Source organism: Euprymna scolopes, chromosome 3 (genome assembly GCF_053919585.1).
Source record: "Euprymna scolopes isolate OS-2025 chromosome 3, ASM5391958v1, whole genome shotgun sequence".
NCBI lineage: Eukaryota > Metazoa > Mollusca > Cephalopoda > Sepiida > Sepiolidae > Euprymna > Euprymna scolopes.
Window position 1 is genome coordinate 96773400 of NC_136484.1, and position 27500 is coordinate 96800899.

The window sequence follows — 27500 nt, forward strand, 5'->3', positions numbered from 1 at the left end:
AACGGTAATTTGAAGGAGAGGGTCGGATAATAACTCAAAAAATCAAGAAAGAAACAAAATAGAGATAAATAATTTTGCTCTAGTCGGTAACAAGCAGTAAAAGAGCACAAATTTGGGCGTAAGGACGATGGAGATGGGAGTAGTCCTCCGTTGACGTTTGTTTTTCCTATGTGTATACACATAGGGAGATTACACCAGCAGCATTTACCCGAGGCGGGTTGAACCAGCTTCATCCGAAGGAGAAAATATCAAGGGAATATTCAATTCATCGATCTCCAGTCGCATGCATATACCGGTCAAGAGATGACGATGTTAGTTTTTAGTTTATCTTATTCATTTATTTATGCAGTTCTTGCAGGAAGGTGTCGACGTCCTCCTGCATAAAGCGTCTGGAATTTCAAAATTGTCTGATCAGGCTCAACGTTACTTAACTCCGGCGATTTAACGTGACTTGGTGTTTCAACGTGACTTGGTGTTTCAACGTGACTTGGTGTTTCAACGTGACTTGGTGTTTCAACGTGATTTGGTGTTTCAACGTGATTTGGTGTTTCAACGTGATTTGGTGTTTCAACGTGATTTGGTGTTTCAACGTGACTTGGTGTTTCAACGTGATTTGGTGTTTCAACGTGATTTGGTGTTTCAACGTGATTTGGTGTTTCAACGTGACTTGGTGTTTCAACGTGATTTGGTGTTTCAACGTGATTTGGTGTTTCAACGTGATTTGGTGTTTCAACGTGATTTGGTGTTTCAACGTGATTATGATGTATAGAAATAGTGGTAATCATAAACTAGAATGTCATTGATTTGTTATTTCATACGAGACAATTTTTTGTGTTTTTAAAAAGGTTAGCCTAAAAATATCAAGACGGAAACAAACCAGACTTTGTAATTGCATCAAGCAATTATTCTCTGTAAAACATATAAAAATATACCGAGTGAGGGTTGAGAGAATATTATTTCGGTAAAATCCTAGTGTAATCTCGAAAATTATTGAAAATAAATAAGTTTCGGCATGACTCACTGCTGTGGCTTTACATGGCCGAAAAGGAACTCTTGAAGTCTGCAATCATAATAACAATCGCCGAACGTGTTATCTATTGCTATTCATTTTCTGGTGCTTTCAAAAATAATCTTAAATTTAATTCATGATCCAAGTTTATTTCCTAGAACTGTCCGTCTGTGGAACACAACACCGCCTGACTGCTTATACGTCCTATTGTATAAGCAAACATTAAGGTCCATCATTGCCGATAATCACCTGGCACTCATTAACCCATATATTTGCGTGGCCTTCAGGTCTTCATACGCGGTGAACCACTCCTAATAAAAAGAAATCTCATATTAAAAATATTATTCTACTTGAATCGGCTTCGTTTTCGTGTTGTGGTGGTTGTTGTTCGTTTTATAAATAAAAAAAATGATACAGTTTCTAAAACTATGAATTTGCAGCACAAAAGAAATGTTTACTTATTAAAACACTGAAAAAATAAAAAAGACAACACGGCGGTAGTTAACAATAACATGTATTTACAGAAGTTTTTTTTTTTTTTAGATAGGTCGCGACAATTCTCTCTTTTATTAGTTCCCATTGTGTCAGGAAGAGTCCAAGAAATGGCAGAATTGGGTAAATCACCCTTACACTCTAAAACAACTTAGTTTTAGAATTCCATTCTCTTTTTATCCATATATTAATAGCGTAGTACCTTCAACGTGCGTGCCTACTTACATACGTGTGTCACGGTTTCCAGATTATAAATTATTCGATCGGGATATCCTATTTATTAAAAAGGAGGATAGATAGTGATAACAAACATTAAATTAGTAGATAGATACGCTAATACAATGTTCGCATTATCAACTTCTATCATCCTTTTTAATAAATAAGATCTCCCGATCACTAACGATGCAATGTAAAAAAATAAATGATGTCACTTTTAGGCCGTACGTGAAACTAAAATATACATTCTCCGTCTTCTGGCTAAGATCCAAAAGTAGTATCTGTTCCGTTTAAGGATGATATAATGATATCGTGGGGTTTCCATTCGCGCCGGGCGTCCATACAACGGAAATATCCCGCAGATTCTTATAAGGATATTGAAGATAAACCGTAATAGCCAGATATATTCTGATACTACATTAAGCAGATTACTTAGATAAATACTGTTACAGTTTTAACAAAAGGGATACAATAATATTGCGAGGTCTCCATTCACGCTGAATTTTCTCAGAATGCCCAGCAACGATATATTACTAGGCTATGACAACAGAATATTCTTTTCATTGTTTTGACTCTCGAGTATATATTCGATACAGTTAGACACAGTTAATTAACCGATAACCACATCACTCTGTATAAAAACATATAAGATATCAAGGGATACACACTCGAGAGTCAAAACAATTAAAGGAATATGCTGTTGGCACAGGCCTATATATTACATATGAAAGATGCCATTGTGAAATGTCCACAAGTATCGCTAGTTTTTAGAATTTAATTTTCTTTGCGTTTTTTTTTTCAATAAATACTCGACTGTACCAATATACAAGAATGGAAGTGTGATGTGAACAAAAATCTTGCTGCCTAACTTCTCACCCAAGTTTATCCTTATAAAAGTAACCTCTTACGTGTCAATGGCAGTGTGCTCGGCTTGGAATGAATAAAAGTTTAAAAAAATAGTAAATAAACAATAATAATTCAGTGCGAAATTAGCGAAGTTACGTTGAGACAAGGAAACACTAACACATTAAGTTGTCGCATAATCTTATTACTACACACTTTTAATATCTATATATCTATAAAAGTGAGGATGTGAGGACACTTCTCAACCTATATACTCAACGAATTTTTATCTATAGAATTGAAATTTATATATAGTACATTCAGACATGTTCAAAACTTTTAATTGGCTTTCATCCGAAAAAAGAAGGGGCTGCTACGTGGTCAACAATGAAAAATTGGTACTTATGTATCATCGAATTTTTATCTGTCAATTGTTTCACGAAGTTTCAAGACACTTTTTAAATATCGTGTCAAGCTGGTCTAATGATTATCGTACTTGATTCACTGTCTCTAGGTTTTGGTTTCGATCTCAGCCCGAGTATTTTTTTTTTTACTTACAAGAAGTGGACTGCTTAGAAAAAAAAAAGTATAATCCTCGCATGCACGTCTCAGTTGGTTTCCATTTTTTTTACTTCATATGTTTTAAAGGAATTTAACGTTGCAATTAATACCGGGCAACGCCGGGTACATATTCTAGTATAAAAATAAAAATGGTATCATTGAGATGTGTGCTGGGAGTAGAAGTATACAATTGTTTTCATTAATTCCTAGACAACGCCAAAAGTACTCGATAAATTCTGCAATGTGCCAGAACTCATCTTCTCGATACGTTTAGTAAAGCATGCAAAAAGCAACGTTTTGTGCGCATTGTAGTATTGACAACACAAAGGAAGATGTTCCAAGAAGTCGAGTATATGACAAATAAATGTTACCAAAAGCAAGATAAGTTGCTGTTCTGCCTAACCGTATAAGTATTTGCGGTTTTAACTTAATTTAAAGCGTTGAAACACAAGTAGCCATGAGCCTTAACTTCGAACAAGACAAAAATAGCGGCCACAAGACAGTCATGTTTGTAGTCTCGATAATCGCTCAAAAATTAAGAATAAAACAAATTAGATACCCAAATAATAAATGTCACGGTGACATTTATTGTGTGGGTTTTTATCAAAGAGAGAGAGAGAGAGAGAGAGAGAGCACTCTTATCGTGTCCCAAAATAGCTGAGAACAGACCTATCAGATGATCCCAGTATGAGCGTCTCAGACGAACGGTAATATTCTTTACCAAAGGAGAAGGTAATCCCTTGAAAGGAAACGCCTCTTAGGACGGAGTTGAATGCATTATCCCCTTCCTGTGATAGGAAGATGTGACACAAGGTCTAAAAGTGGGATTTGAAAAACTATCACCCAAAAGAAAGAGTACTCTACCCGAACAAAAAATTACCCGGGCAACCTCGCCAGCATTCCTAGGTAAGGGCGCCTTAGGCGATTAGTAATAAACCAACTCCTTTCTCAGAGGTCGAGGAGGCAAAGCCTGATAAGGTTGATTGCCTAGATTTTTGTGCGAAACCATACCAATCTTTCTTTCTTTTTTTCAGAATTATTATTATTTGGTTTCAATTTAAGAGAAACAACTATTTACGGACGAATACAGAGTTACGTCCTTGTTTTTATACAGTGTCTATTTAAAACTTATTCCGACGCGGACAAAGTATTCTCCGGAAGGAAGTAAATCGAGTTACAGATACTTCTTTCTTAATAATATACTGCAATGGCACACGCAAAAAAAAGAAAAGAAAAAAGAAAAAGAAACCCCAAAGAGACTTGCTTTACTTTATTTATTATATAAGGGGGGGAGATTATATATAAAAGAAAACGCTTTTTATTTGTGAAAATTACCCATATTAACCGAAAGTATCCACATGTTTTTTTCCTTTTGTGGGTAGGAAATAATATTCGGATGGCAGTTTAGAATAACAAAGACTCAAAGATTATATTGACTGTACTTACCGGTGTCCGGATCAACACGGAAATATTTCAAGGCAACTTGGCTTGTAATTGAATAATTAAGCATGCTGTAATATCCAGTGTCCTTATCCACAGCTGTCACGGTTCCGACTAGCATCTCTACAGCATAATTCTCCTGGAACTCGTACTCATAATTATCCGACGTAAACACGGGTGGATAGTGGTTGCTGCTTCGCACGCTGACGCGTACGCGCGTGTAGCTAGTGAAGACGCCGTCATTAACTGATACATTCAAATTATAAATCGCCTGCAGACTAGGTTGACGATTCTGGGAGAGGCTGATAATGCCACTCTCCGGGTTGATCTGGAACGTCTGTCGGCTATTCCCGCCTGCGATGGAATACACTAGCGAATTCTCGCTGAAATTGTCCTTATCCGAGGCGAGCAGCTTCGTGACGAACTGACCCCTGCTTGCCTGATCGGAGATGACTACGTCATAGTAGTACTGCGGGAAATGTGGGGCGTTGTCGTTCAAATCGAGTACGTTAACACTGACTAGTACAGAGGAACTGAGGGGTGGTATGCCGCTGTCAGTGGCAACTGCTGCAACGTAGTAAACCGGTTTCACCTCGTGATCGAGCAAGAGTTTGGTCTGAATCACGCCCGTCTTCGGGTCAATCTGAAAGTACTTCCTATCGTCGTCTTTGCCCTCTGCTGGCGCCAAAGTGTAGCGGATCAGTTGATTGACTCCGACGTCGTCGTCTTTCGCCTCGACTTTCGTCACAGAGGAAGCAACAAGAATTGCTTCCGAAACAGAAGCGATGTATCTTTCGCTGAGAAAATTCGGCCGACAGTCATTGATATCCTGAAAAAAAAGAGAGAGAGAGAGAGAGAAAAAAAAAGAAAATTAATTTGAATAAAAAAAACAACAAAAAAAAACAAAAACAAAATAACAACCAAGAAGAAGGTTTGTAACTAGCGTCCAACGTCGAAAAATGACTGTCACTGAAAGTAGGTCACGATTTTACCCGCTCTTTTTAAAAAAAAACTCTTTCGACCCTGATCCAATTAGCTAATTATTAGCCAAAAAGACAATAGACGGCTAGAAAAATTATTTGATAATATATTATTAGCAGACCGAAATATCGGTTGTCGTTCTTTTTGTTATGTTGCTAAAGTCGATATCTTATGGATGGTTAGAAGAGTTAACATCACATTTTAACTATTAGAATTGAAAAAAAAAAAAATGATTACATTTTCACCCCAAACAAGGCATATTGCGACTTTGATGTAGGGGGCTACTATCAGGGACATGAGCTACAGGTGTAGGGAGTTGGTCAGCAAGATGTCGGTTCACGTTACACTTGAACTTCTGCATGTCAGTACAGTTGGGGAAGTAGGGACCCGGAAAGGAATTCCAAAGTCTAGCGGTTCTGGGGAAGAAACTACTGGAGTAGAAGTCTCTCTTACATCTAGGGATCTCTACTGTGAAGGGGTGGGATTTAGCTGCTTGTCGGGTTTGTCGTGGGTATTTACGTCGAGGGGGTACAAGTGCTTGCAGTTCGTCGGAACATTCACCGTTAAAGTACTTGTAGAACAGGCAGAGGGATGCAACATTTCGTCGATGGGACAGAGGCTGAAGCGTAGATGACAGTTCAGGACCTATCAGGTTGGCGACTCTCTTTTGAACCTTGTCTACGAGCGAGAGACTAGTAACGGATACACCAGCCCAAATATGACAACAATACTCCATACATGGGCGAATGGTGGCCTGATAGAGGTACAGGATACTTTCGGGCGTTAGCAGTTTTCTAGTACGGTAGAAGGAGCCTACCTTCTTCGCAGCGGTCCTGGTAATGCTCTCAATGTAATTGTTCCAACTCGTGTTTCCTGTGAACGTTAGGCCGAGGAGTTTAAAAGATGTACTTTCAGATAAAGACTCTCGTCATTGCTATTGGCGGTAGAGAAGGTTTCTTGTAGTTATTGAAGGAAACAAGTTTTGTCTTAGCAGCCTGGAATGTGACCATCCATTTTTGTCTCCATTTCACGACAGATTAGAGGTCATCCTCTAGTGTTCCTGCCATTTCTTTAGATATGTGTTCATTTGTTTTCCTGTCGTGTCTGTTATAGAGCGTGGTGTCATCAGCATATATACCCCTCTCACAGACAGTTTTGTCAGAGAGGTCATTTATGAATATTAGGAATAATAGAGGTCCAAGGATAGACCCTTGAGGCACTCCTGCATTTTTGTAATATATATATATATATATATATATATATATATATATATATATATATATATATATATTTATCTTAATTAAAAAAAAAAATCAAGAATACACAGAATAGCAATCAAGAAGAAATTTTGTAACTGGTGGCTAAAGTAAAAAAATGGCGCCGAAAGTAGACCACAGTTTTATTTGCGCTCTTATTAACATCATATTTTAACTCCAAGAATAGGTTAATGTTTTATATTGTTAAACTTTTGCAAAATTAACCTCAAATTTACGAAAAAAAATGTGAAGGTGTTTTTTTTAGATGAGGATTGATAATTTGGATTATTCTGATTACTGTTCTCATATTGGAAGTTATTCTTATAACGTTTCAACTGACTCTCTTCGAGCGCGATTGTTCGAACTCGGGAATCTGTATGGAGTTTCGAAGTGGACTCTTTATTTAAACCACGAGGTAGTTTTTTTTCTCGTTCCACCAACCATGACCAAGTAAAAGTCAAAAGTAATTCTTAATTATATACTTAATATCGCCTGTAGTGAGGATTGAACCTTTGTTAGAAATTGTATTGTAAAGCGTGTCTAACACTTGTCCAGGTGGACAAGTGTTAGACACGCTAGTAATCGTCGTAGTAATGGAGGTTGGAAGCGTGAAAGGTTAGGTAACCTTTCACGCTTCCAACCTCAATTACTACGACTCTCTAATGTTTCAAGGTTAATTAGGGCAGAAGATTTAACCGTCAATTTTCAATTACAGAATCAGTTGTCGCCCAAATGTTGAACAGTCAACAATGAATTCGATAATGCTCGCAATTTTTGTATTAAGTTGAATTGTCGCTCGATCGTCGAAATATCGTCATGAACGAGTACTGCTCTCCACGATTCGCCAAATCTAATTTCTCTTTTTATTGAATGATATGAACTTAAAATTATTGAATTCCATTTATTGAATTGAAATGCTAATTTACCAAGATGTCAACAATTGTGGAAGGAGACCAGCTAACACGTTATGGCCTCCCAGATGGACCTACTATTTTGGCACTTACCTCACCGATGTTTCCTAAAATTACCAAGTTAGTGTCATTATTTGCGTCAGTTCTAATCGGATCTTTCGAGTAAATTTTTCACATCTTTCACACTCAGATTTTTCACTTAAAACGTACTTACCACTTTATCCGTTGTGCCATGGATCCATGTGGTGTCGTTCGAAATTCTGTACAAATTCTCGCGTTTGACAAGACACACATGAAGGCCGGGGGTTACATTAGCCAAAACGTTGTGAGAATAATATTCAAGGTGCGAACAATAGTTCGAATGTTCCCCCTTTTAATATGACGTCATATTTGTGTACAGCGTCACTTAAAATTGTATTTGTAATATTTTTGAAAAACACAACTACATATTTTTGCACTGAATATATTTGCGTTTTTATTTACTCTTTAAAAAAGAAAAACGACTGACATTGATTATCAGCGTGAAAAATAAAAACAAAAGGAGAACCAAAAATTTTTTCATACAGAGTGGTCGCTAGAAAAGCGGGAAATTTGCGATCGTAAATTTTTTTGTTTAAGTTTTATTTTCTTTACATTTTCTTGCGCTTGGTTTATTCATTTCTTTGATTTGGCTAGCCACGTTATGGAGGAGGAAGCAAAAAAACAATTTTTAGACTTTTAGTCAGATGATTATCTTTTACAGAAGTGAAAATCCGACTTGAAGACTGACAAAATGTCTAACGTTGTTGCCGATTTTTTTTTTCAATGAATATAAAGCATCGATTTAATAATGATATTGCAACTTTGAAAGGAGAGGGTATTGAAGCAGTTGGGATTCACTCTTCTCCCCCCCCCCACCAAAAAAAGGTAAAAAACAAAAATAAAGAAAAAGAAAAGAAAACGAATTTTCGTCTTTTGTAAAATTAAACTTCCACTCGACAAATTTCGTGCTTTTCTAGCGATCACCCTGTGTGCTCATCGACGTTTCGCTTTCACTCCAACACTTTTTCAAAGATAACTGTTCTTAATAAAGTTTTAGAACAAATACGAAACGTCGATGAACATATAAACAATTCTTGGGTTTCTTTTTAACTTTTTTCTCATTACATTGGATTATTTAATTCCATAATTATCACCAATAACTAGTTTACAAATATTTGTTTGGACACAATAAATTGAAGCGTATTTTTTTTTTACATGGGTGTCACCACTTATCAAGGCCCAGAGGCCACTCGAGGATAAGGGTTAATAGGTATACATTCGTCATTGTGATTTTAGCATAGTAAACAGTGGGAATTTTGTAACTTGGATTACTTAGGGGGACGATTAAATTAGAACTTGTTCACATTGGACTTTTTCTTTTTTTTCATAGGTATCAACACATTATCAAGGCCAAGAGGCCACTCAAGGATAAGGGTTAAAGAGTGTACAGTATTTTTGTCGAGTAGTTTTAAATCATATAATTAACAAACAAACAATCAAAATAATCCGTTGTTGAACATGTACATATTTTAATGTGAAAATAATCCAGATATGAAAAATAAATGGTTTGTGATTCTATTACTTACGATCAGATTAATGGAGACAGATGTTTCCATAAACGTTCCAGTTATGACGTCAGCAGCTTGGATGGTGAGATTATAGCTGTTGATTTTTTCATAGTCAAGTGTGTCAACCACAGAAAGGATACCTGCAATAATAATAATAATAATAATAATAATAATAATAATAATAATAATAATAATAATAATAATAGGCCTCGGCCGATACCACACAAAATACCCGTGAAGGGACACTGAGGATGGAAAGACCGAGTAGGGAGAGCACTAGCCAGAGCTTCACCGGAGGAGTGCAAAGAGTAGTGGGATTTTGGGAGAGGCTTATTGTCACCATAATTCCAGTGAAAATCACTGCTCATTGGTAACGAGAAATCAATGATAAGCAACTGTTGCGATAACGCAAAGTCATTTAAAAAGGTTACCAAAAAGAGAGTACTGGAAATCTTGCCACTCAAACACCAGGGAGCACCACCGATTATTATCATCGAGCAATCTCCGACGAGGACTCGTGTGAGAACTCGTAGTGAGTTATAATAATAATAATAATAATAATAATAATAATAGACGGCAATGATGAAAACAGTCGAAACCTCAAGGAAAATCCTCGAATGTAGAAAACAGCCCACATGAATTAAAGATTCTAATCAACCACATATGCGTTGAAATTGAAAACCTGAAGAGACTTGTTATCACTCAGCTCCCAGGGAACACCACACGCTGTTTTCAGGGAAAGATCTCTGGAGACCTGTGTGAAAGCTCCTTGTGAGCCACCGCCGCCAATAATAATAATAATAATAATAATAATAATAATAATAATAATAATAATAATAAACAAACAAACAAACAAAAAACAGAATACACGAGTCCAAAGAAACCGAAAATGTCAAAAATAACATAAACTGACCTTTCCCCGTCAATCACTGAGACAAAAACAAGTATCAGTCACGCATAATGGTCGTGAAGAGTCAAGAAGGATGTAAAGACTGAGGAGAGAGACAGAGAGAGCACCGAGCATACTGTATTGGAAGGGTACCGGGATGTTGGGAAGGCGTGTTCCCACTCAAATTCCAGAGAAAATCGATGGTCGTTGCTAACGTGAAATCAGTTGTAAACGACTGTTGCGATAACGCGAAATGATTTGCAACGGTTATCGAAATTAAAATCGCCAAAACTCAAATCCAAGATGTTTTGCCTCGAATCAAAAATGCTAAACCTTAAAAGCAAAATGGTTAAATATCAAAATAAAAAAAAGAAACCTAAATTTAAAACGCTAAACCTCGAATCAAAATGTATAATGCTAAAATTAAAGAATACTAAACCTTAAATGAAAAAAAAATGAAAAGAAACCGCTAAATATTAAATAAAAACGCAAAACCCCAAGTCCAAAAAATTAAACTTTAAGTAAAAAATGCTAAATATTATACCAAAACGGCTAAAACATAAAACACAAAAAAGGCTAAACTTAAAATTAAAGACGCTAAATCTCAAATTAGACATGATAAACTTCAAATTAAATTAGCTACACTTCACTTTAAAAAGCGTTACCCTAAATTAAGTCGACGAAGGATCTTATATTATATGTATTCGTACTGTGGGAAATCGGTACAGCATAATCACGTTGACAGACTGGTTCTCGTTAGATTACAGAAGTTAAGCGATACGGAATATGGGCAGTACCGAATGGGTGACAATTTGGAAATGTTAAGCGTTATAGGTCATGACTGGAATATACATGTGGTTGGGGACCGCTTGTGAATTTCATATTCATTTGAAGGAAGCTTGCATAGCTCGCCTGGAGCCAATACCACAATACCAGTTCGTTTTAAAGCATTGCCGCCTTCGAAATATGGCAAAAGGTAAATATTTGCATATATTTAATCGTACACAGGATCGTTTACAATAATTAGGAGGTGAACGAGACAAAAGATCTTTGAATTGCGGTCGACTCATCCTTCAAACCATCTAAACATTGCAGTCAGGTTGCGAACAAAGCAAGGGGTATTCTATTTCTCATACTATGTTGTATCTGCAAACTGACTCCTGAAATATATTTCCCTATTCACGTCTCCTTTGTCGGAGCACTGCTAGGGTATGGTACTCAGGTCTCTTCTCCATATCTAATACGTGGCATCCAGAATCTGGAGACAGTTTAAAGACTGGCTACTCGAATAGTGCATGGTCTATTGGATTTTTCTTATGAATGTTGACTCCAAAAGATTCTTTTTTCCCCTCGAGCGCCGACGATTATGCGGTGATTTGATTGAGGCTTACAATCTCTTCAATGGGCATGGTAATATACTGCAGAATTTATTGTTCACTTGTGCCACGGAAAGAGGTCTATGCGGATACTACAAGAAATAATTTCACCGCCGATGTTGATTGAACCGAAGAATGGCCGCGTTCTTAATCAGAATCCCTGGGTCCTCAAATAAAGTTTGAAGTGAATTAATAAATGCAACAATAACGCAGCAACTCCAGGGAAATTTGGGCAGGTGTTGAACTATTGTGCCATCTTCTCTGGAAAGTTTTGTAAATTACTTCCCTACATCGTATTAAAACAAGATTATTTTATTTTTTCCCTACATCGTATTAAAACAATATTATTTTATTTTTTTTGCCAAATGAATTGAACTGAATTAAATGTTTCAGTATTAAATGACATCAAGAAGCATGTATACAAACATAAACAATCAGGATTTGCTGTTTAGCTCTGGCGGAGTTATGCGCTCAACTGAGTGACATTGTAGTTCATCAAAAATCTATATAACCGGAGGTCTATTTATATTTAAATCTGTGTTGAAATAAAATGAATTTTATATCTGTTTTGTCATAATGTCTTGTCTTTTCTGACGGCCCAAGGGAACAGACGATGACAGAGATTACGATCGTTGGTCGACAAATAAGACATAAAAATAACGCACCTGATCTCCATACAACAAAACTCTGACCATAACGAAACAGAGAAAGAAAATGGTAGGACAAAAAACAGACATCAACATGAAACAGGACTACATCTTATTATGCTCACATTGAGAGAGAGAGAGAGAGAGAGAGAGAGAGAGAGAGAGAGAGGGGAGAGAGAGAGAGCAAACACTAATACAGAGAGAGAAAACGAGAAATAAGAACAAAAAGATATATATATATATATATATATATATATATATATATATATATATATATATATATATATATATATATATACTAGCAAAAGTACCCGTCGTTAACTGGGTTCAAAAACAGCCTACAGAAAATGGACTCTGATTTATGAAAGTATGATACGTTATGAAAAGGAAGGGTTGTAATGAGATAGCTTCGAATTTGGGGGTATCAAAACCAAAGCAAAATATGATGAAAATAAAAATAAAATAGATAAACCCCATAATTTATTATACCATACCTGTTCACACTGAAACACTTATCACAATATTCTGTGGATCTATATTAAAAAACCTTGTTAAACTTTGTGACATATTTCCATTCTATGGAGGTCAGGCGCGAACGAACACCCCATAATTTTATTATACCACATTTCTTCAAACTGGAACATATTTATCAAAGTATACTTAGGCAGATAGATATGAAAAGTCTTTATTAAAGTTTGTGCCTATTTCAATTTTATGGAGGTCAGGCGCGAACGCAGACCCCACAATTTTATTATACCATCCCTATTTAAGTTAAAACATACTTATCAAAGTATTATTATGTACATCTATATCAAAAACACTTATAAACGGTTTTTGTTTAATTTTTAAATTTTGTATTTCCATACTTTGTGGACCAGGCGCGGACGCAGACCCCACAATTTTAATGAACCACCGTTCTGCCAGATCAAACATACCCATTCCTGTGTCTCGATACATCGTCTATCATCATATGTAATCAGTTTTTTAAAATAGTCAACCATATAGGAGCATATTCGTGACCAGACACACACACATACACATACACACACATACATTCAGCTTTATATATATATATATATATATATATATATATATATATATATATATATATATATATATGAGAGAGAGAGAGAGAGATACTAGCCCGAGAGAGAGAGAGAGAGAGAGAGAGAGAAAGAGAGAGGAAGAAGATAGAAGAGATATACAGGGACAAAGAATAGCGCTTAAAGTTCCCTCAACCTGTAAGTGATTGTTATTGAAGACTATAGAGTCACATTCAACTCAATCTTATGTCACACCTAGTCCTCGTGGAAAGACAAAGAGAGAGAGAGAGAGAGAGAGAGAGAGAGAGAGAGAGAGAGAGAGAGAGAGAGAGAGTGTGTGTGTGTGTACGTTTCAGTAAATTTAATTGATAACTGACAAATTTTTAACCTCAACTTGGAAAAGGTGAATCCCAAATAATAAAAAAAAAATTAATTAAAAAAGTAAATTTCAAAATATAAAATTATGTACCCATTAGGGAAAATAATGAAATCAATATGGCCATTCAGATTTGCAGTGCATTTGTTCAAAATTACTCGGTTTAGCACTGGGATCGAGAATAGATAAGAATAAAAAAATATAAAAAGAAGCATTTTCCAAAAAAATTAACTTAGAGGTTTGTCGATTTCTTAATTCAGGTTCTGTAATTTGAAGTTAGACTATTAAAGCCTAAAGTTGAACTTTTGGAATTTGAAATTGAGATTTTTCAATTTAAAAGTGAGGCTTTTAAATTCGCAAGTAAGGTTTGAAAAATCGGAAGTCAACTTTACACGTTCGAAATTGAGTTTTACAAATTTTAAATTGTGATTTTAAAATTTGAAATCGTGCTTTTTAAATGTGACCATGAGCTTTGTACGTTTAGAATTGTGCTTTTCAAATTTGAAATTGGGCGTTTTAAATGTGAGATTGAGTGTTTTATATGTGAAATCGAGTAATAAAAAATTGACATTTAGTCTTTTAAATTTGCACCTGAGCTTTTCAAATTTGAAATAGAACTTTAAAAATTTTTAAACTGATCAGTCTAAATTTAAAATTGAGTTCTTTAAATTCTAAACTGATATTTACAGATTTAAAACTGAGCTTTTTGAATATTAAATGGAGCTTTTAGAATTTGAAATGTAGCTTTAGAAATGTAGCTTTGGAAATTCGAAATTATGTTTTTTAAATTCGAAATTGAGCTTTTTAAAATTGACATTATGCTTTTTAGTCTTTTTAATGAAGCATTTTAAATTTGAATATGAACATTTTAAATTGAAGATTGAACTTTTAAAGTCTGAAGATAAGCTTTTTAATCTGAAGCTGCATAATTTCAATTTCGAATTGAGCTTTTTAATATGTAATAATTTTTTTAAATTTGAAATTACACGTTTTGATGTTGATCTTTAAAATTTTAATGTTGAACTGTTTAAATTCGACGCTGAGCTTTATAAGTATGTTGAGCCATATATATTCGATGGTGGCCTTTACATTTATATATTAGGATTAAAAATTTGATGTTGAGCTTTTAAAATTTGAAGTTGGGCTTTTTATTTTTTAACTACACGTATTTGATTCGAAAGCGAGCCTTTTAATTTGAATTTCAGTATTTTTAAAAAAATTGCTGGTTAAGAAAGGTGTAAGAGACACAAAGTACAACAAATCAAGAAATGTATCTGGTCACTGAGTATTACATTATTGATGTTTTTGTAAATACATGATGCATTCATTGTTAATTGACAAAGGCAACAGGATGCCGTGTTTGTATGTCAACAATTGACATTGTTATGTAAGACTCAAATGACACGAAAAGACAACCGTGTTCGTGGTAGCCATTTTGTTGCCTTTTAGTTTTATAATCATGTTAGTTCTTTATATACATTTTCAGCAAATGAGAATAATCCATACATTATCCACCGAATACATGTTGATTTGTCCTGTTCTTCTATCGTATCTTATTTTTTTAAATTTTATATCCTTTTTAATGGTTTCTTCTTTTATTTTCCTCGGATTCTTTTCATATGTACGTCTCTGTATCGTTCTTTATTATTTATATCTTTTCTTTCTTTCATACCAGCAGACCTATTCGGTGTTGCCCGGGGCAAAAATGTAATATATTTCTATTAAAACTACCTACCTCGTTTTTATCTTTCTCTTTCTGCCCTTCCCGTCCCCCCCTCTCACCAAAAGTATTCTTTTTTCTCTAACGAACCTATTCCTATCTAGCTGAATACACACACACACACACACACACACACACACACACACACACACACACACACAATTCTTCTTTATATAATAGATTCCTGTCTCATTTCCGATGCAATCGTCTATCTGTATAAGAGCCAGATACGCCTTCAAATAGAATACTGTTGCCACATCTGGGCAGGAGCTACTCGGCGCGCCCTATTCAGCCTTGTTAGAGTTCAAAACCGGCTTCGAAACCTAGTAGATTTTCTCTTCCCTGCAACCGCTTTCCCACAGAAGACATGTCGTGAGCCTGTCTCTGGTCTATCTTTATTTTCATGGCAAATGTTCGATTAAACTCCAATCTATCGTTCGCTCCTTGCCAAACATTCACAAAACACTCAACTATCTACAACCACTATATATGATTTCCCCAACTCGCTTTCTGTACCTAAATCTAAACGCAGACCCCATGAACCAAGCTTCTTTCTCAGAACTTCCCGCCTGTGGAAGAGTGTGTGTGTGTGTCTATCTCTCTCTCTCTCACACACACATCATTATTTACTATAGTAATTATCAAGCAGCTACACACAATAGTGTTTCATCATTTCGGGAATCATCAGTGCAGGATGTCACGATTAACACCAGTCGAGAGATTCCAACCCAGCACGAAGCCATCTCTGACTTCATTAGCAAGAACCAAATTCATTAGACCGCGAGAAATATCGTTGAAATTTAAACATTTATTTTTAAATGTCTTAACGTCTGTCGGAGTGATCTAATTATTATGATATTATGATCTGCGCATGCAAGCTAAAGTGACCGACTTTATTTCAACTGTAAAGTGCTATACGATAAGATATATATATATATATATATATATATATATATATATATATATATATATATATATATAATTCCAACAGTGTATTTTTATTTTCTCGCAAATAAAGTATTTCATGATCGTTTGGTTCCATTTGTCCAGACAATCACGTTTTTCATTCACATCTGAAATGACAGCGATTCGCCAGTTGCCCTTGCAGAGAAATATTACAAAAATAAACATGAATCTTTTTACTAAAAAAATAAAAATATAACTGTCGGAATATGTTTACTGTTTTCTATTCCATATTTATAAATGCTCTGTCGTTTTAAATCATTAGCTATTGAGCTTAAAACTGAATATTTTTACTACCATATATATATTGTACAGCAGTAATTATCACCTCCTACAGTGTACATTATATATATATATATATACTAGGATTTCAGCTCGGCGTTTCTCGGGTGTTTGGAGGTGTATTTTGAGCAAAAAAAAAAAAAGCGGTCAATTTTTTTAATTTGGCCCCTATTATGACCCCTTAACATTTATTGTTTTAGTTTCAAATCAAGTTAAGTTAGATCCATGTCCAAGGAACCTGTATCTAAAATATCAAGTGTTTAGACCCAAAATTGGCGGAGGTCAAATCGTTGAACTTTGATCCCTTAACAGACAAATTTCTGGCGGAAAAGGGATTACAAAGATTTTTCGAAATCTCAGTACCTTGTATAACAAATTTTGAGTCTGCAGACTGAAAATTGACAGAGTTATTGCGTTGGAAAATGTACACATACACACACACACACACACATATATATATATATATATATATATATATATATATATATATATGTGTGTGTGTGTGTGTGTGTCTGATACTCATCGTGTTATTCCTCAAACAACCCCATTATAAAGTAACCCTATATGCTACCATATAAACAAAACAACAGCAGAAAAACATAAGGAAAACGTATATATGTACATGTAAAAGTCTAACAAAAGCTACATTTTATTCCTAGCGGCACAATGTTAACAATGGAAGCCATTTACAAAAAAAGGATATCTATATACCATATTTTGCAATGAATTAACAACGGTTACCTTATTACAAAGTAACGAACAGAATACGGACGAGTTGCATTCATATATTAATAGGCGTAACCTCAGCCTTATCTATAGATCTGCTCAGCTTAACGTAAGTGGTCTATCTCTCATTGCGCTCTCTGTCGGGTATTATCTCTACGTCCTCCTCTCCGTTTGTCTACCTGTCTGTATTTATATACCGGATGTCTCATATTATTTAGATTCATTGGACCACTATTCTCATCTTGAGCGTGATTTTCAGAACGTTTCGATCGATGTAACCTTCGATCTTCTTCAGGTGTATCTCGTCGAACTCAGGAATGTTTCTGGCGAACTCGGGAATTTGGACAGAATTTCGAGCGGAACCCTTTATTTACTACAGAGCAGAAAATATTTAAAAAATTGGCATAATAATTATATGAGTGTTTCTGCGCTACGGAACATATGCTGCCAAGAATTAGAAGACGTTAGAAAGAATTTAACGCAGAGATAAATAACATCTTGGAATTTGGAATATAAACTTTTTGTCATTGAATTGTATATGCTCCGCAGTTATATTTAACATACATAGAGTTTCACAAATAAAAGAATTGGTATAAATAAAGGGTAAAATATAATTGAATAATCATATTTCCCCCATAAGCATTACATATAATAAATTCCACAGCCTGAGTTCGGATGTGTCTAACTGATGAGCTCAAATGAGGGCTAAACTCGAGTCTTCGACTTCCGGTTCGTTGACTTTCATGACTCTTGCGACGTTGTTTGGCTGTGGAATTTATTATATATAATCTCTCACATTCTGAAATATATATATATATATATATATATATATATATATATATATATATATATATATACATATATGTATATATGTATATATATGTATATAAATATATATATATATATAAGCTTGGTGGAAATAAACACATCATGTAATCTCTAGTTTGTCTAAACAAGATCTACAACAATGGTTGACGATAATCAGCGAGACTCGGACACTTGTTGATGTGAAATCGATGATACCATATTCTTTTGATGTTCTGTAATATGCTATAAACTTATTTTCCTTCCAGGCTTAATATTTTGTGCTGATAAAATCAATACGTAAGTACATTCATCGTAATCACTCTCGCATGCAAATATTAAATAGCATATTTTTTTCCCACATAATTCCAAAAGTTTTTCTCTGTGCTGTCTCTATATAGCAAAAGAAGCTATGCAAAAATAGAAATCAATATGACCTTATACTGATTCAACACCGCCAAAGAAGGCGGGTATAAACTAGTTGGTATGATAAAATAATGATAGTTGAAGCAAAACGCACTCCAGATTTGTAACAAGTTTTTTTTTTTAGTTATAAATTGGAATTATTCATACAGAGTAGTGATAGCATGGTTCCAATATTTTTCCAGGTTTCAATAAAAGTTCCGATCCCGATACAAGTTCCGATTCCGATTCTTTTTAAATGTATATATATATATATATATATATATATATATATATATATTATATTATTATATAGCGATGTTGTTATTTTTTTTCGGTTGGGGTCGAATTACTGTAACTACCAATATAATATATGCATATATTTTCGAAAATGTTAAAAATACACTTGTGGTGTGACATATACAAGTTAGTTGTACTTGTAGTTTAAAATTAAGAAATATTTATCATTTTCTTATAATAGTATCAACAATAGAAAAATTAAGTTCTAAACAAAGGCAAAAATGAAACAATATAAATAATGATTTTTAGCATAGGAAAATAGGCACACAAATTTCAGATCCCGATACCTTCCAAATTTCCCATTTTTCAGAATGGTTCTAACGCTAATAAAGAGACGGAATATAAAATGTTAACAAAAACTACAACTTTTATTATTCAAAATGATAAAAATCGGAAACATTGATGTTGGCATATTTTCAATATAAGCTTTAATATCGCCGATTTCTATGATAATAACACTCTACCTTGGAGCCCGTGTTTCAAACACCCCGGCTTAACATTTACTTGCAACATGAATTGAAACACAATTATTGAGGACATTCTCAATGGTGCTGCAAAGAAGATTCATCAATCTACCGTGCAAGAAAATTACCCACACCAAAAACAATCCTATATTTTTACAAAGTCATCATTCCCCCATGCATGGAGTATTGCTGGCACATCTGGACTGGTGTATTCATCACTCGTCTCTCACTCGTATACAGGATCCAAAAAGAATCTTAAATATAGTAGGTCCAATCGCCACAATGTTGCACTTCTGTGTCTGTTTTATAAGTAGTTTAATGGAATGTGCTCTGATGAACTCATGACGCTTGTGCCTCCTCGACGTAATACTTCAAACTAACATAACAAGCAGCAAAATTCCACCCCTCTGCACGTCGGAAAGCTTTTACTCTAACAGTTTTGTATATATTAATAGACTTTGAAATTCCCTTCCTGTTCCCTGTTTCCTTACTGTATAGCATGCAGAAATTTAAATGTAATGTGAATGGACATTTCGGTGCTCACCTCCCACAGTCCCCTTTTAGCTACGATTCCAAATACTAGCCGTTTACGTTCCAAGTGGAAATATATGCATAGTTTGGGGTGAAAAATGTAAAGCAAAACAATAAATAAAGCAAAACAATAAATAAATGAATATAATACATTTTCAAATAAGGAATTAAGAAACTTTTCTGTTATTTCTCAGGTAGACGTGGGGGAAATCCAAAAGCAATTAACGAAAGGTGGAAATCAGAATATTAAAAATGGAAGACAAATACATAAAAAAAAAGAGATTCTAGAATAAAGTTGGGGAACAAGAATATTAGAAAATGGAAGACAAATCGAAAAATGGATTCAAGAACAAGACGGCAGACATAATAATAATAATAATAATAATAATAATAATAATAATAATAATAATAATAATAATAATAAACAAAAGATAACGAGAACAGGAAAAAATAAAAGAATACAATCAACGCGGACAAAAATAAATGGTACATATTGACAATACTATAATGAGCCACAGAACAAAATGGCAGCGAGAGAACGCTGAACGGTATAGGAAACAAGCTGGAGAAGACAGACAATAAAACGGGAGTCAAAGAGAACAATATAGAAAATATGAAAGAGAACGGAAAATCAGCGGACGTGAAAAGAAAGATGTCGTCTGAAGAGATGAAAACTTGCCAGTCACCGTCAAAAAGAAATCAAAAATGGAGGACGCAGGAAACAATATGGACGAAAGTTGCGAGAAAAGACAAAAGTTGGCAAACGCGTAACAAACAAAATGGCGACCGTGAAAAAAAACAAAAAAAAACAACAACAAAAAAGAAATTTTATTTATTTATTTATTTTTTGGAGGGAGAATAGAAACAAAATGGCGACTTGATAAAACGCTAGATGAAATCGTGTAGAACAACGACAAAAAAAAAAAAAAAGAAAAGAAAAAAGCCGCGGAATTCTGCAAATATGAAAGGTAAAGAAGTGAACAAACGCGTCGAATAAACAAAAAAGTTAATAGTGAACAAAATAATAATAATAATAATAATAATAATAATAATAATAATAATAATAATAATAATAATAATAATAATAATAATAATAATAATAATATAAATGATAATGCTGATGATGATAAAATAGAACACAAAAAAAGACACCCCAAAACAAAACAAGATGAGTAATATAAATTGTGTATAGTAACTATTATCCAGTGACTGGAACAAACATTAGCCAGTGTGGTACATTTGTAAATAGAAATCTTGAGATGAATGTTATAAAAAGCAGAAGAAAAAATAACAGAACAAATAAAAAAGAATGAAAAAAAAAAAATAGTGGCCATGCTAAGCAGAGAGTATAGTGTTATTTAAATAAATACTTACTTTAGCGGTATACACATTAGCCAATCTAGCTGTCAATCAAACTGTCTCGATGTAAGTATTCAAATTAGTGTGTAGAGTTATATAGGTAAGATCAATGTAAGTAAGCGAAAACATTATATATATATATATTGGTTAGCTTGTTGGATAGTATCGTCCTAGCGAATGTAAAATTCTACTTGTGAGATATCGGCTTGGTGGTGGTGGGGGGTTATTTAACTCTCTCCTAGAATTGTGACACCAAGGTCGGAAAGCAGCATTGAGAAGTCAACGCCCCCGTGGAGGGGTACTTTGACCTACAAAATGTTCCTGGGCAGCCTCGTGGCATTCCCCGGAGAGAAGGCAAAGGCTGGGAGGGTGGACCTCATAGAACTGGACAGGAACAGCAATACACCGTAATAAACATGGACGAGTTCATTACAGGAATGCTCCAATCTCTGTTGGTTTTGGTAGTCGAGGATAAAATTCCCTACCTGGCCTTCTCAGGAATTGAACGATTACATCCCTGGTTAAGATAAAGTCTAAGTATATTCCACAGTATCGTGGTTTGCTTAATCCGTGTATTTCAATAGACTATTTTGCTATTTTGTATATGATGTGGTGGCTCAAGTGGCAGGGTACTCGCCTCACATACAAGTGGTTAAGGTTTCAAATCTAGAATTCTGCTGAGCCCAAATAAATGCTGAAACTTGAGCCTATGGATTCCGATCTGGCGTTCGTGGCTTGTGTGGATAAGGCGTTGCCTGATTACGGAAATAATTATCTATCATCTCTTTAAAAATTTCTCTCTTTCTCATGCGTATGTTTACGTAGTAATGTGTTTTTAATTAACCTTTCCCCTTCACCTTTTTAACTGTCGCAATCAAAATAATTGTTATAATTTTTAATTCATTATATATTTGATAAGTGAATTTAAGAATATTCTGCATAAAAATTTTAAAATTTGAGAGTTATATGCATTTGAAATTTATCCTGCCATTATTATTCCGAGTATTCTGGCTTCTACTCTCTCTCTCTCCCCGTACACACACACACTTTCAAACTATATATATATATATATATATATATATATATATATATATGTATGTATGTATATATATATAGAGAGAGAGAGAAATGAATGAAGAGTAAAAATTTAAGTTTATTTGTTTTATTTGTACTTCTGTCATAAACCGTTTCCTTTATATTTCTCACAACGTTTGTAAAGTGAAATTTTACTTTCTAGTGAAATCATCTATTTTCATCAGTAAAAAAATCGTTCTTTCTCAGTATCCGTTTCAATCTGGAATCTTTGGAAATTAATGATTTAAAAAGTAATTTTTCTGTTTGGAAAACAGTAACTAAAACGCATCACATTTACTGAAAGAATATTCATGACTTTGCATTTAAAAATAAATATATATAAAAACAACCCCAGAAATTTAACACACTACACAAAGAACTAAAAGTATCTGAGGTTAATAGAAAACGAGAAATTATCGAAGAACGAAGCATCTCGGAGTAGTAAATTAAGTTTCAGCAATAGAACGAAAATACTTGGGATTGTAAAAGACTGTTCAGAATGTTCATCTCTTGGATAATCGGGATAATATTCTAATGAAACAATAATTTGACTTTTCAATTTAAAAAAAATTCTAATGGTTCGTTTTTTATTCTAGCGTTTTCCTATTTGTTTGAAATGCTAGAACGGTCCTGTTTATTACGCTCAAGTTTGCAATCACATTTTCATCGATTAACGCCCAGATTGAATGGAAACTTCTTAAGCACATTTTTCTCGTAATTTCTTTTTGGTGCATAAGATGCGAACGGATCGGATGGTCATAAGTAAAAACCAATATGTCTGACCGGAAGCTAACTTGCATGCTATTACAACTTCCGTTTTTTTTTGTATAGCTCATAAAAGAAAAAATCGAAACCATTTTGATTATTTGTCTTTTGAGTAAATGATAATAATCATTTTGAAGTAAGAAGGTCGTGCTTTGATAATAAAGGAAAAAAATTGGTTTATTTGTGATAGACAGAATGAGATATAGGCAGACAAAAGCTGGAAAAATCTGAAAATTGTACCATTTAAAAAAACAAAACAAATTTAATTGCTTCATGTGTTACGATCATTTTTAGTCAACGTTTGAACATTTCCATATTGCAAAAACAAAAATCTTGTGGATATTCTCTCACACTAATGATATGATAATCTTGCAAAATAACTTTAAAGTTGATATCAATAATGAAATAGTTGGATAAATGCACACATTCTAAAGTGACATATACCCAAAAGTTATGAGTTCAAATCCTAGAGTAGGAGGTCATAAGCTATCGAAAAGGCATTACTTTTCGAAAAAGTAACTTTTTGTTATTCATTTTTGACCATGATAAGAGCTAACAAAATTAAGACATAAGAATGTCTTAATTTTGTAATAGACCAAGACGCATTCACCCTAAGCTTGTCAAAACGGCTTCCTCCAAAGGAGGAGGCGTCAAGGGAATATCAAATCCACAAGTGATCTCCAGTCGCATGTATATATGGCTCAGGGAGGACAACGACGTTAGGTTTTTGTAGCTCTTGACGGTGGTGGTGACGTCCTCTTACACACAACGCCTCGTATTCCAAAATGGTCACTAACCTGGAACTGAACAGGCTCACCGATGATCTAACGAGAACCGATATATAAAGATCATTTAAGCCAACTTTACAATAGTCGAATAAAGCGTTTAAAGAAAGTTGTCGATATTCTTGGAAACTCTATGAATAACGCAGACACAAATGCGCAATTTTCAAGTTTTAAAATAAAAACGACAGATTTATTTGCATTTAATACGAAGATTTTCAATTTTGGGTCTTCTATCTGTCAAGTAGAAGAAATCAAAAGGTGATGCATACACTAATTACGGTCTTTGGTTGGTTTAACAGACGCACCCCCCCCCCTAAAAAAATAACGCTGAATATTAGAACTAAATTTTCACTTTCCAACAAAATATAAGATTAACATGTACATATACTTTTTGCAATATGGTGAACTTTTAACATTGACATTATTGTTCTGTGATCAAAAACCAAATGAAACGAAAAAGACATGCACATAGAGGAGGAGGAGTAGGAGTAGGAGGAGGAGTAGGAGTAGGAGGAGGAGGAGGAGGTTGTTGGATACTCACATGGCCCTAGAACATTCATGTCTGTGGATTGGAAAGAGAGAGACAAACTAAGTGAAGTTAACATGAGAACTCAGTATTAGAATTGGCCTACGTTTGGGTTAGTCTAAGTACTAAAAAAAGCGTATTCCCCGAGTAAAAATAAAAATCAATAAGCTACCTGCAAAGTATCGACTACGTCTGTTTTATCCTTAAATCAAAAACATAGTTGAATTCCAAATTGAAAAGGCTGAAGTCCAATTGAAACAGCTCAACTTCAAATCGAAAAGTCTCAACTCCAAATCCAGAAGGCTCAACCGTCCGAAAATTCTTGCCCCCCCCAAAAAAAACGATCTTCTTTGATTTAGATTCTAATTTTTATTTCTATATTTTATAATCTTTTCTATATATTGGCTTAACTTTTTATGGCTTCGGTAGTCTAAAAACTAATGCTCATATTAAGTTATAAGGTGATGCTACGATGTAAGACTGGACAATTTTTGACAATATACAAACGCGTGAGGCTACGTTTTTGCAACGTTTACGTAATACTATGCCAACGTCAGTTTGTAAAGCCGAATAATTTAATAGTATAAACGGAATCTTCGTTTTAAGAGCTGTTTTAATTAGTGAAACCAAACTTTTTATTGGGTTGAAGGATTACTACGAAACGATTATTCGTTTGGTAAAAAAAAATCATAATTTATAATGTTACAGCTTTCATTCAAAATTCTGTGCTTGAGTGAAATAGTACAAGGTGCCTTAAATAAGTTGCCAAACTTTTTTCGTATGGGCACTTTTACTGACAGTACACGCATGAAACTCTAGTCACTTTGCAAGTAATCTTTTCCAACTGCAATGCGCTTGTTGTGTCGTTCCAACAACTTCTGGAAGACTCCATGAAGGCCTTTGTGTTTGTGTGAGAGTGTCAGTGACCCTCGTCATAGCTTCTTTCATCAATTGCCTCATAACGACAGCTTCTAAGGCTTTCCCTAGGCTTAGAAAATAACGAAAAGTCACAGGGAACAAGTTCTAGACGATAGGGAGGCTGAGGAACTGTCTTGATGCCCATCTTAGTCAAATAGTCTGTAGCAAGCATGGAGTTGTGGACTGGTGCATTGTCCAGGTGAAAATGCCACTCACCCTGTTTGAAGAATGCTGGCCTGTTCTGATGGAATCTTTTCTTGAATTCCCTTAAAACACAACATATTATAGTATTCTTTGTTGACTGTCTGTCCAGTGGGAATACAGTGCATATAGATCCTGTGGATCTTGCTCGATAACATTTAAAAATTAAAAAAATTTTGGCGGAGAAGCAAACCAAAAACATTCCCGACCCAAACAAACGGTGTCCGATCAGATTTAGTTTCTAATATTGAAATTCACCGATTTCAATTTTTTAAAATAAACAATATATATATATATATATATATATATATATATATATATATATATATATATATATATGTGTGTGTGTGTGTATGTGTGTGTTTGTGTGTGTGTGTGTGTTTGTTCCCCAAATCACGTTTCATTACTTATTTTTCACAAACAATTAATTTAACTTACTAATCCTCACGTTTTTTTATATTATTCGAAACAAAAAATTAGTCCACCTATTTAAAATTTCAAAAATTTTTGTTAAAATAATTATTTAAAATAAAAATGACGACAAACTGATTTTTTTAAACACCTGTTTGATTACTTATTTTTTAGCCAAAACTGGAAATCATTAATATCAGGAACCAAATCTGACCAAACACCGTTTAATGTGGACTTTGAGTAAGCCGTTCTTCTGGCTTGCGCCTTTTCTTTGTAATGTTAGAGGTAGGAAAACGTCACTTATACGTCTGTCGTAATCCGTTTCTAAAAAAAATAGGTTCAATCTTTCGCTAAACAAAAACGGTAACCTATGGAAAGGTATCCCAAGTTATAATTTTACATTCAATGGTTGCGGGGAAACAAGACGAAGAATAAGAAAAGAAGATGGTGTTCTTACCTGTATTGAAGTCAACAGTAAACTCGTTGTAAATATCTCCGTTCGTAATAGAGTAAACCAATTTTTGACCGTTGGGGCTGACTGCTTGAAGGCTCAGAATCGGGGTGTGCAATTCAATGTTCTCTGGTATGGAAACATTGTAGAATTGTTTCTCGAAAAGCGGCGTTGCTTCGGTTATAACTTTTATAGGCACTTTGCAACGGCTAAACAGCACAGGCTCACCTGGAAATGAAATGACAGACAGATCTAAGTAAAAGGACTTTCTGAAGGTTTTTTTTTTTTTTTAAATTAAACTTGAAACTGTTGAAGTTGCTTTGACTAATTAAACCCTTGATGACTGAGAATTATTTTTTCCAATACAGTGTGCCAGATACTTGTTTCAGTCTTTAAGGAATTCATTATGTAAATACACACTTATGTATCTATTTACTTTCTGCCTTAAGAGAGAATATTTTAAAAAGTAATTTATTTTTGTAAATACTTTTTATATGAATCTAAAAATATGTCTGACAAAAAATAAACTCTCGACTGAAACTTGTGAGTAAATTCATTTTATTGTTTATTTCGATAATATCACAACCGATTTTTACAATATTTTGTGCTGACAAACCCAGTAGTTCGTCCGTATCGAAGTTGCATTAATAGCAAATCAGCAGCAGGAGCAAATAGTTGTACATTATTTAGTCGTACATTTTTAGTAAAGCTCGTTATGTATAACTAATATTCGGCACGACTAAAATATCCAATTAGGCGCCTGCTGATTCAAGCAACTTTACACGTTGTTTCTATATGACAAACGGCAGGTGCCGTCAGTCGTAGATTGATCGGGCATAATCTTGGTCGTACATTTTTAAGAAACCCCCAACAAAAACTATGAAGATGAGGATAACAGTCCTCAAAAAATAAATACCAATAACAGTAGCTATTAATATGAAAGAAATTATTCCTCTCAGTGTGGGCAGATTATTACACATAAGCGTTACATGCATTAATATCTAGCTAGAAACGTTTGCTCGGGTCTTACCGTCATCTCTTGCTTCCACGGTGAGCTGAAAGTCCTTATTTTCAAAATCTGTTAGCTCCTTCTTAACCAGAATCCGTCCACTCGCGGGTTCTATTGAAAACAAACCCTCTCTATTGCCACTAGTTATTCGATAGCGAAGTTTGCGGTTCTTTCCCTCGT

General features: G+C 34.4%; 1 protein-coding gene across 14 annotated transcripts in view; it reads right to left on the reverse strand.

The window, feature by feature from the left end:
- The window catches only part of LOC145257798 (protocadherin Fat 1-like), a 954816-nt gene that overhangs the window by 153873 nt on the left and 773443 nt on the right, over positions 1 to 27500 (reverse strand). For 13 of the 14 annotated variants that reach the window (XR_013864025.1, XR_013864024.1, XR_013864023.1 and 10 more), the window contains 5 exons: positions 27342 to 27500; positions 26318 to 26539; positions 24346 to 24366; positions 9317 to 9438; positions 4568 to 5390 (listed from right to left, as the gene is read on the reverse strand). The exon at positions 27342 to 27500 is cut by the window's right edge and continues 19 nt beyond it. Coding sequence is in view for 10 of the 14 variants with exons in the window: in XM_080115697.1 (XP_079971823.1) it covers positions 4568 to 5390; positions 9317 to 9438; positions 24346 to 24366; positions 26318 to 26539; positions 27342 to 27500 (1347 nt within the window). In the remaining 4 variants the exon portion in view is untranslated. The remainder of the gene's footprint in view (positions 1 to 4567; positions 5391 to 9316; positions 9439 to 24345; positions 24367 to 26317; positions 26540 to 27341) is intronic. The other variant, XM_080115692.1, reaches the window with a different exon arrangement.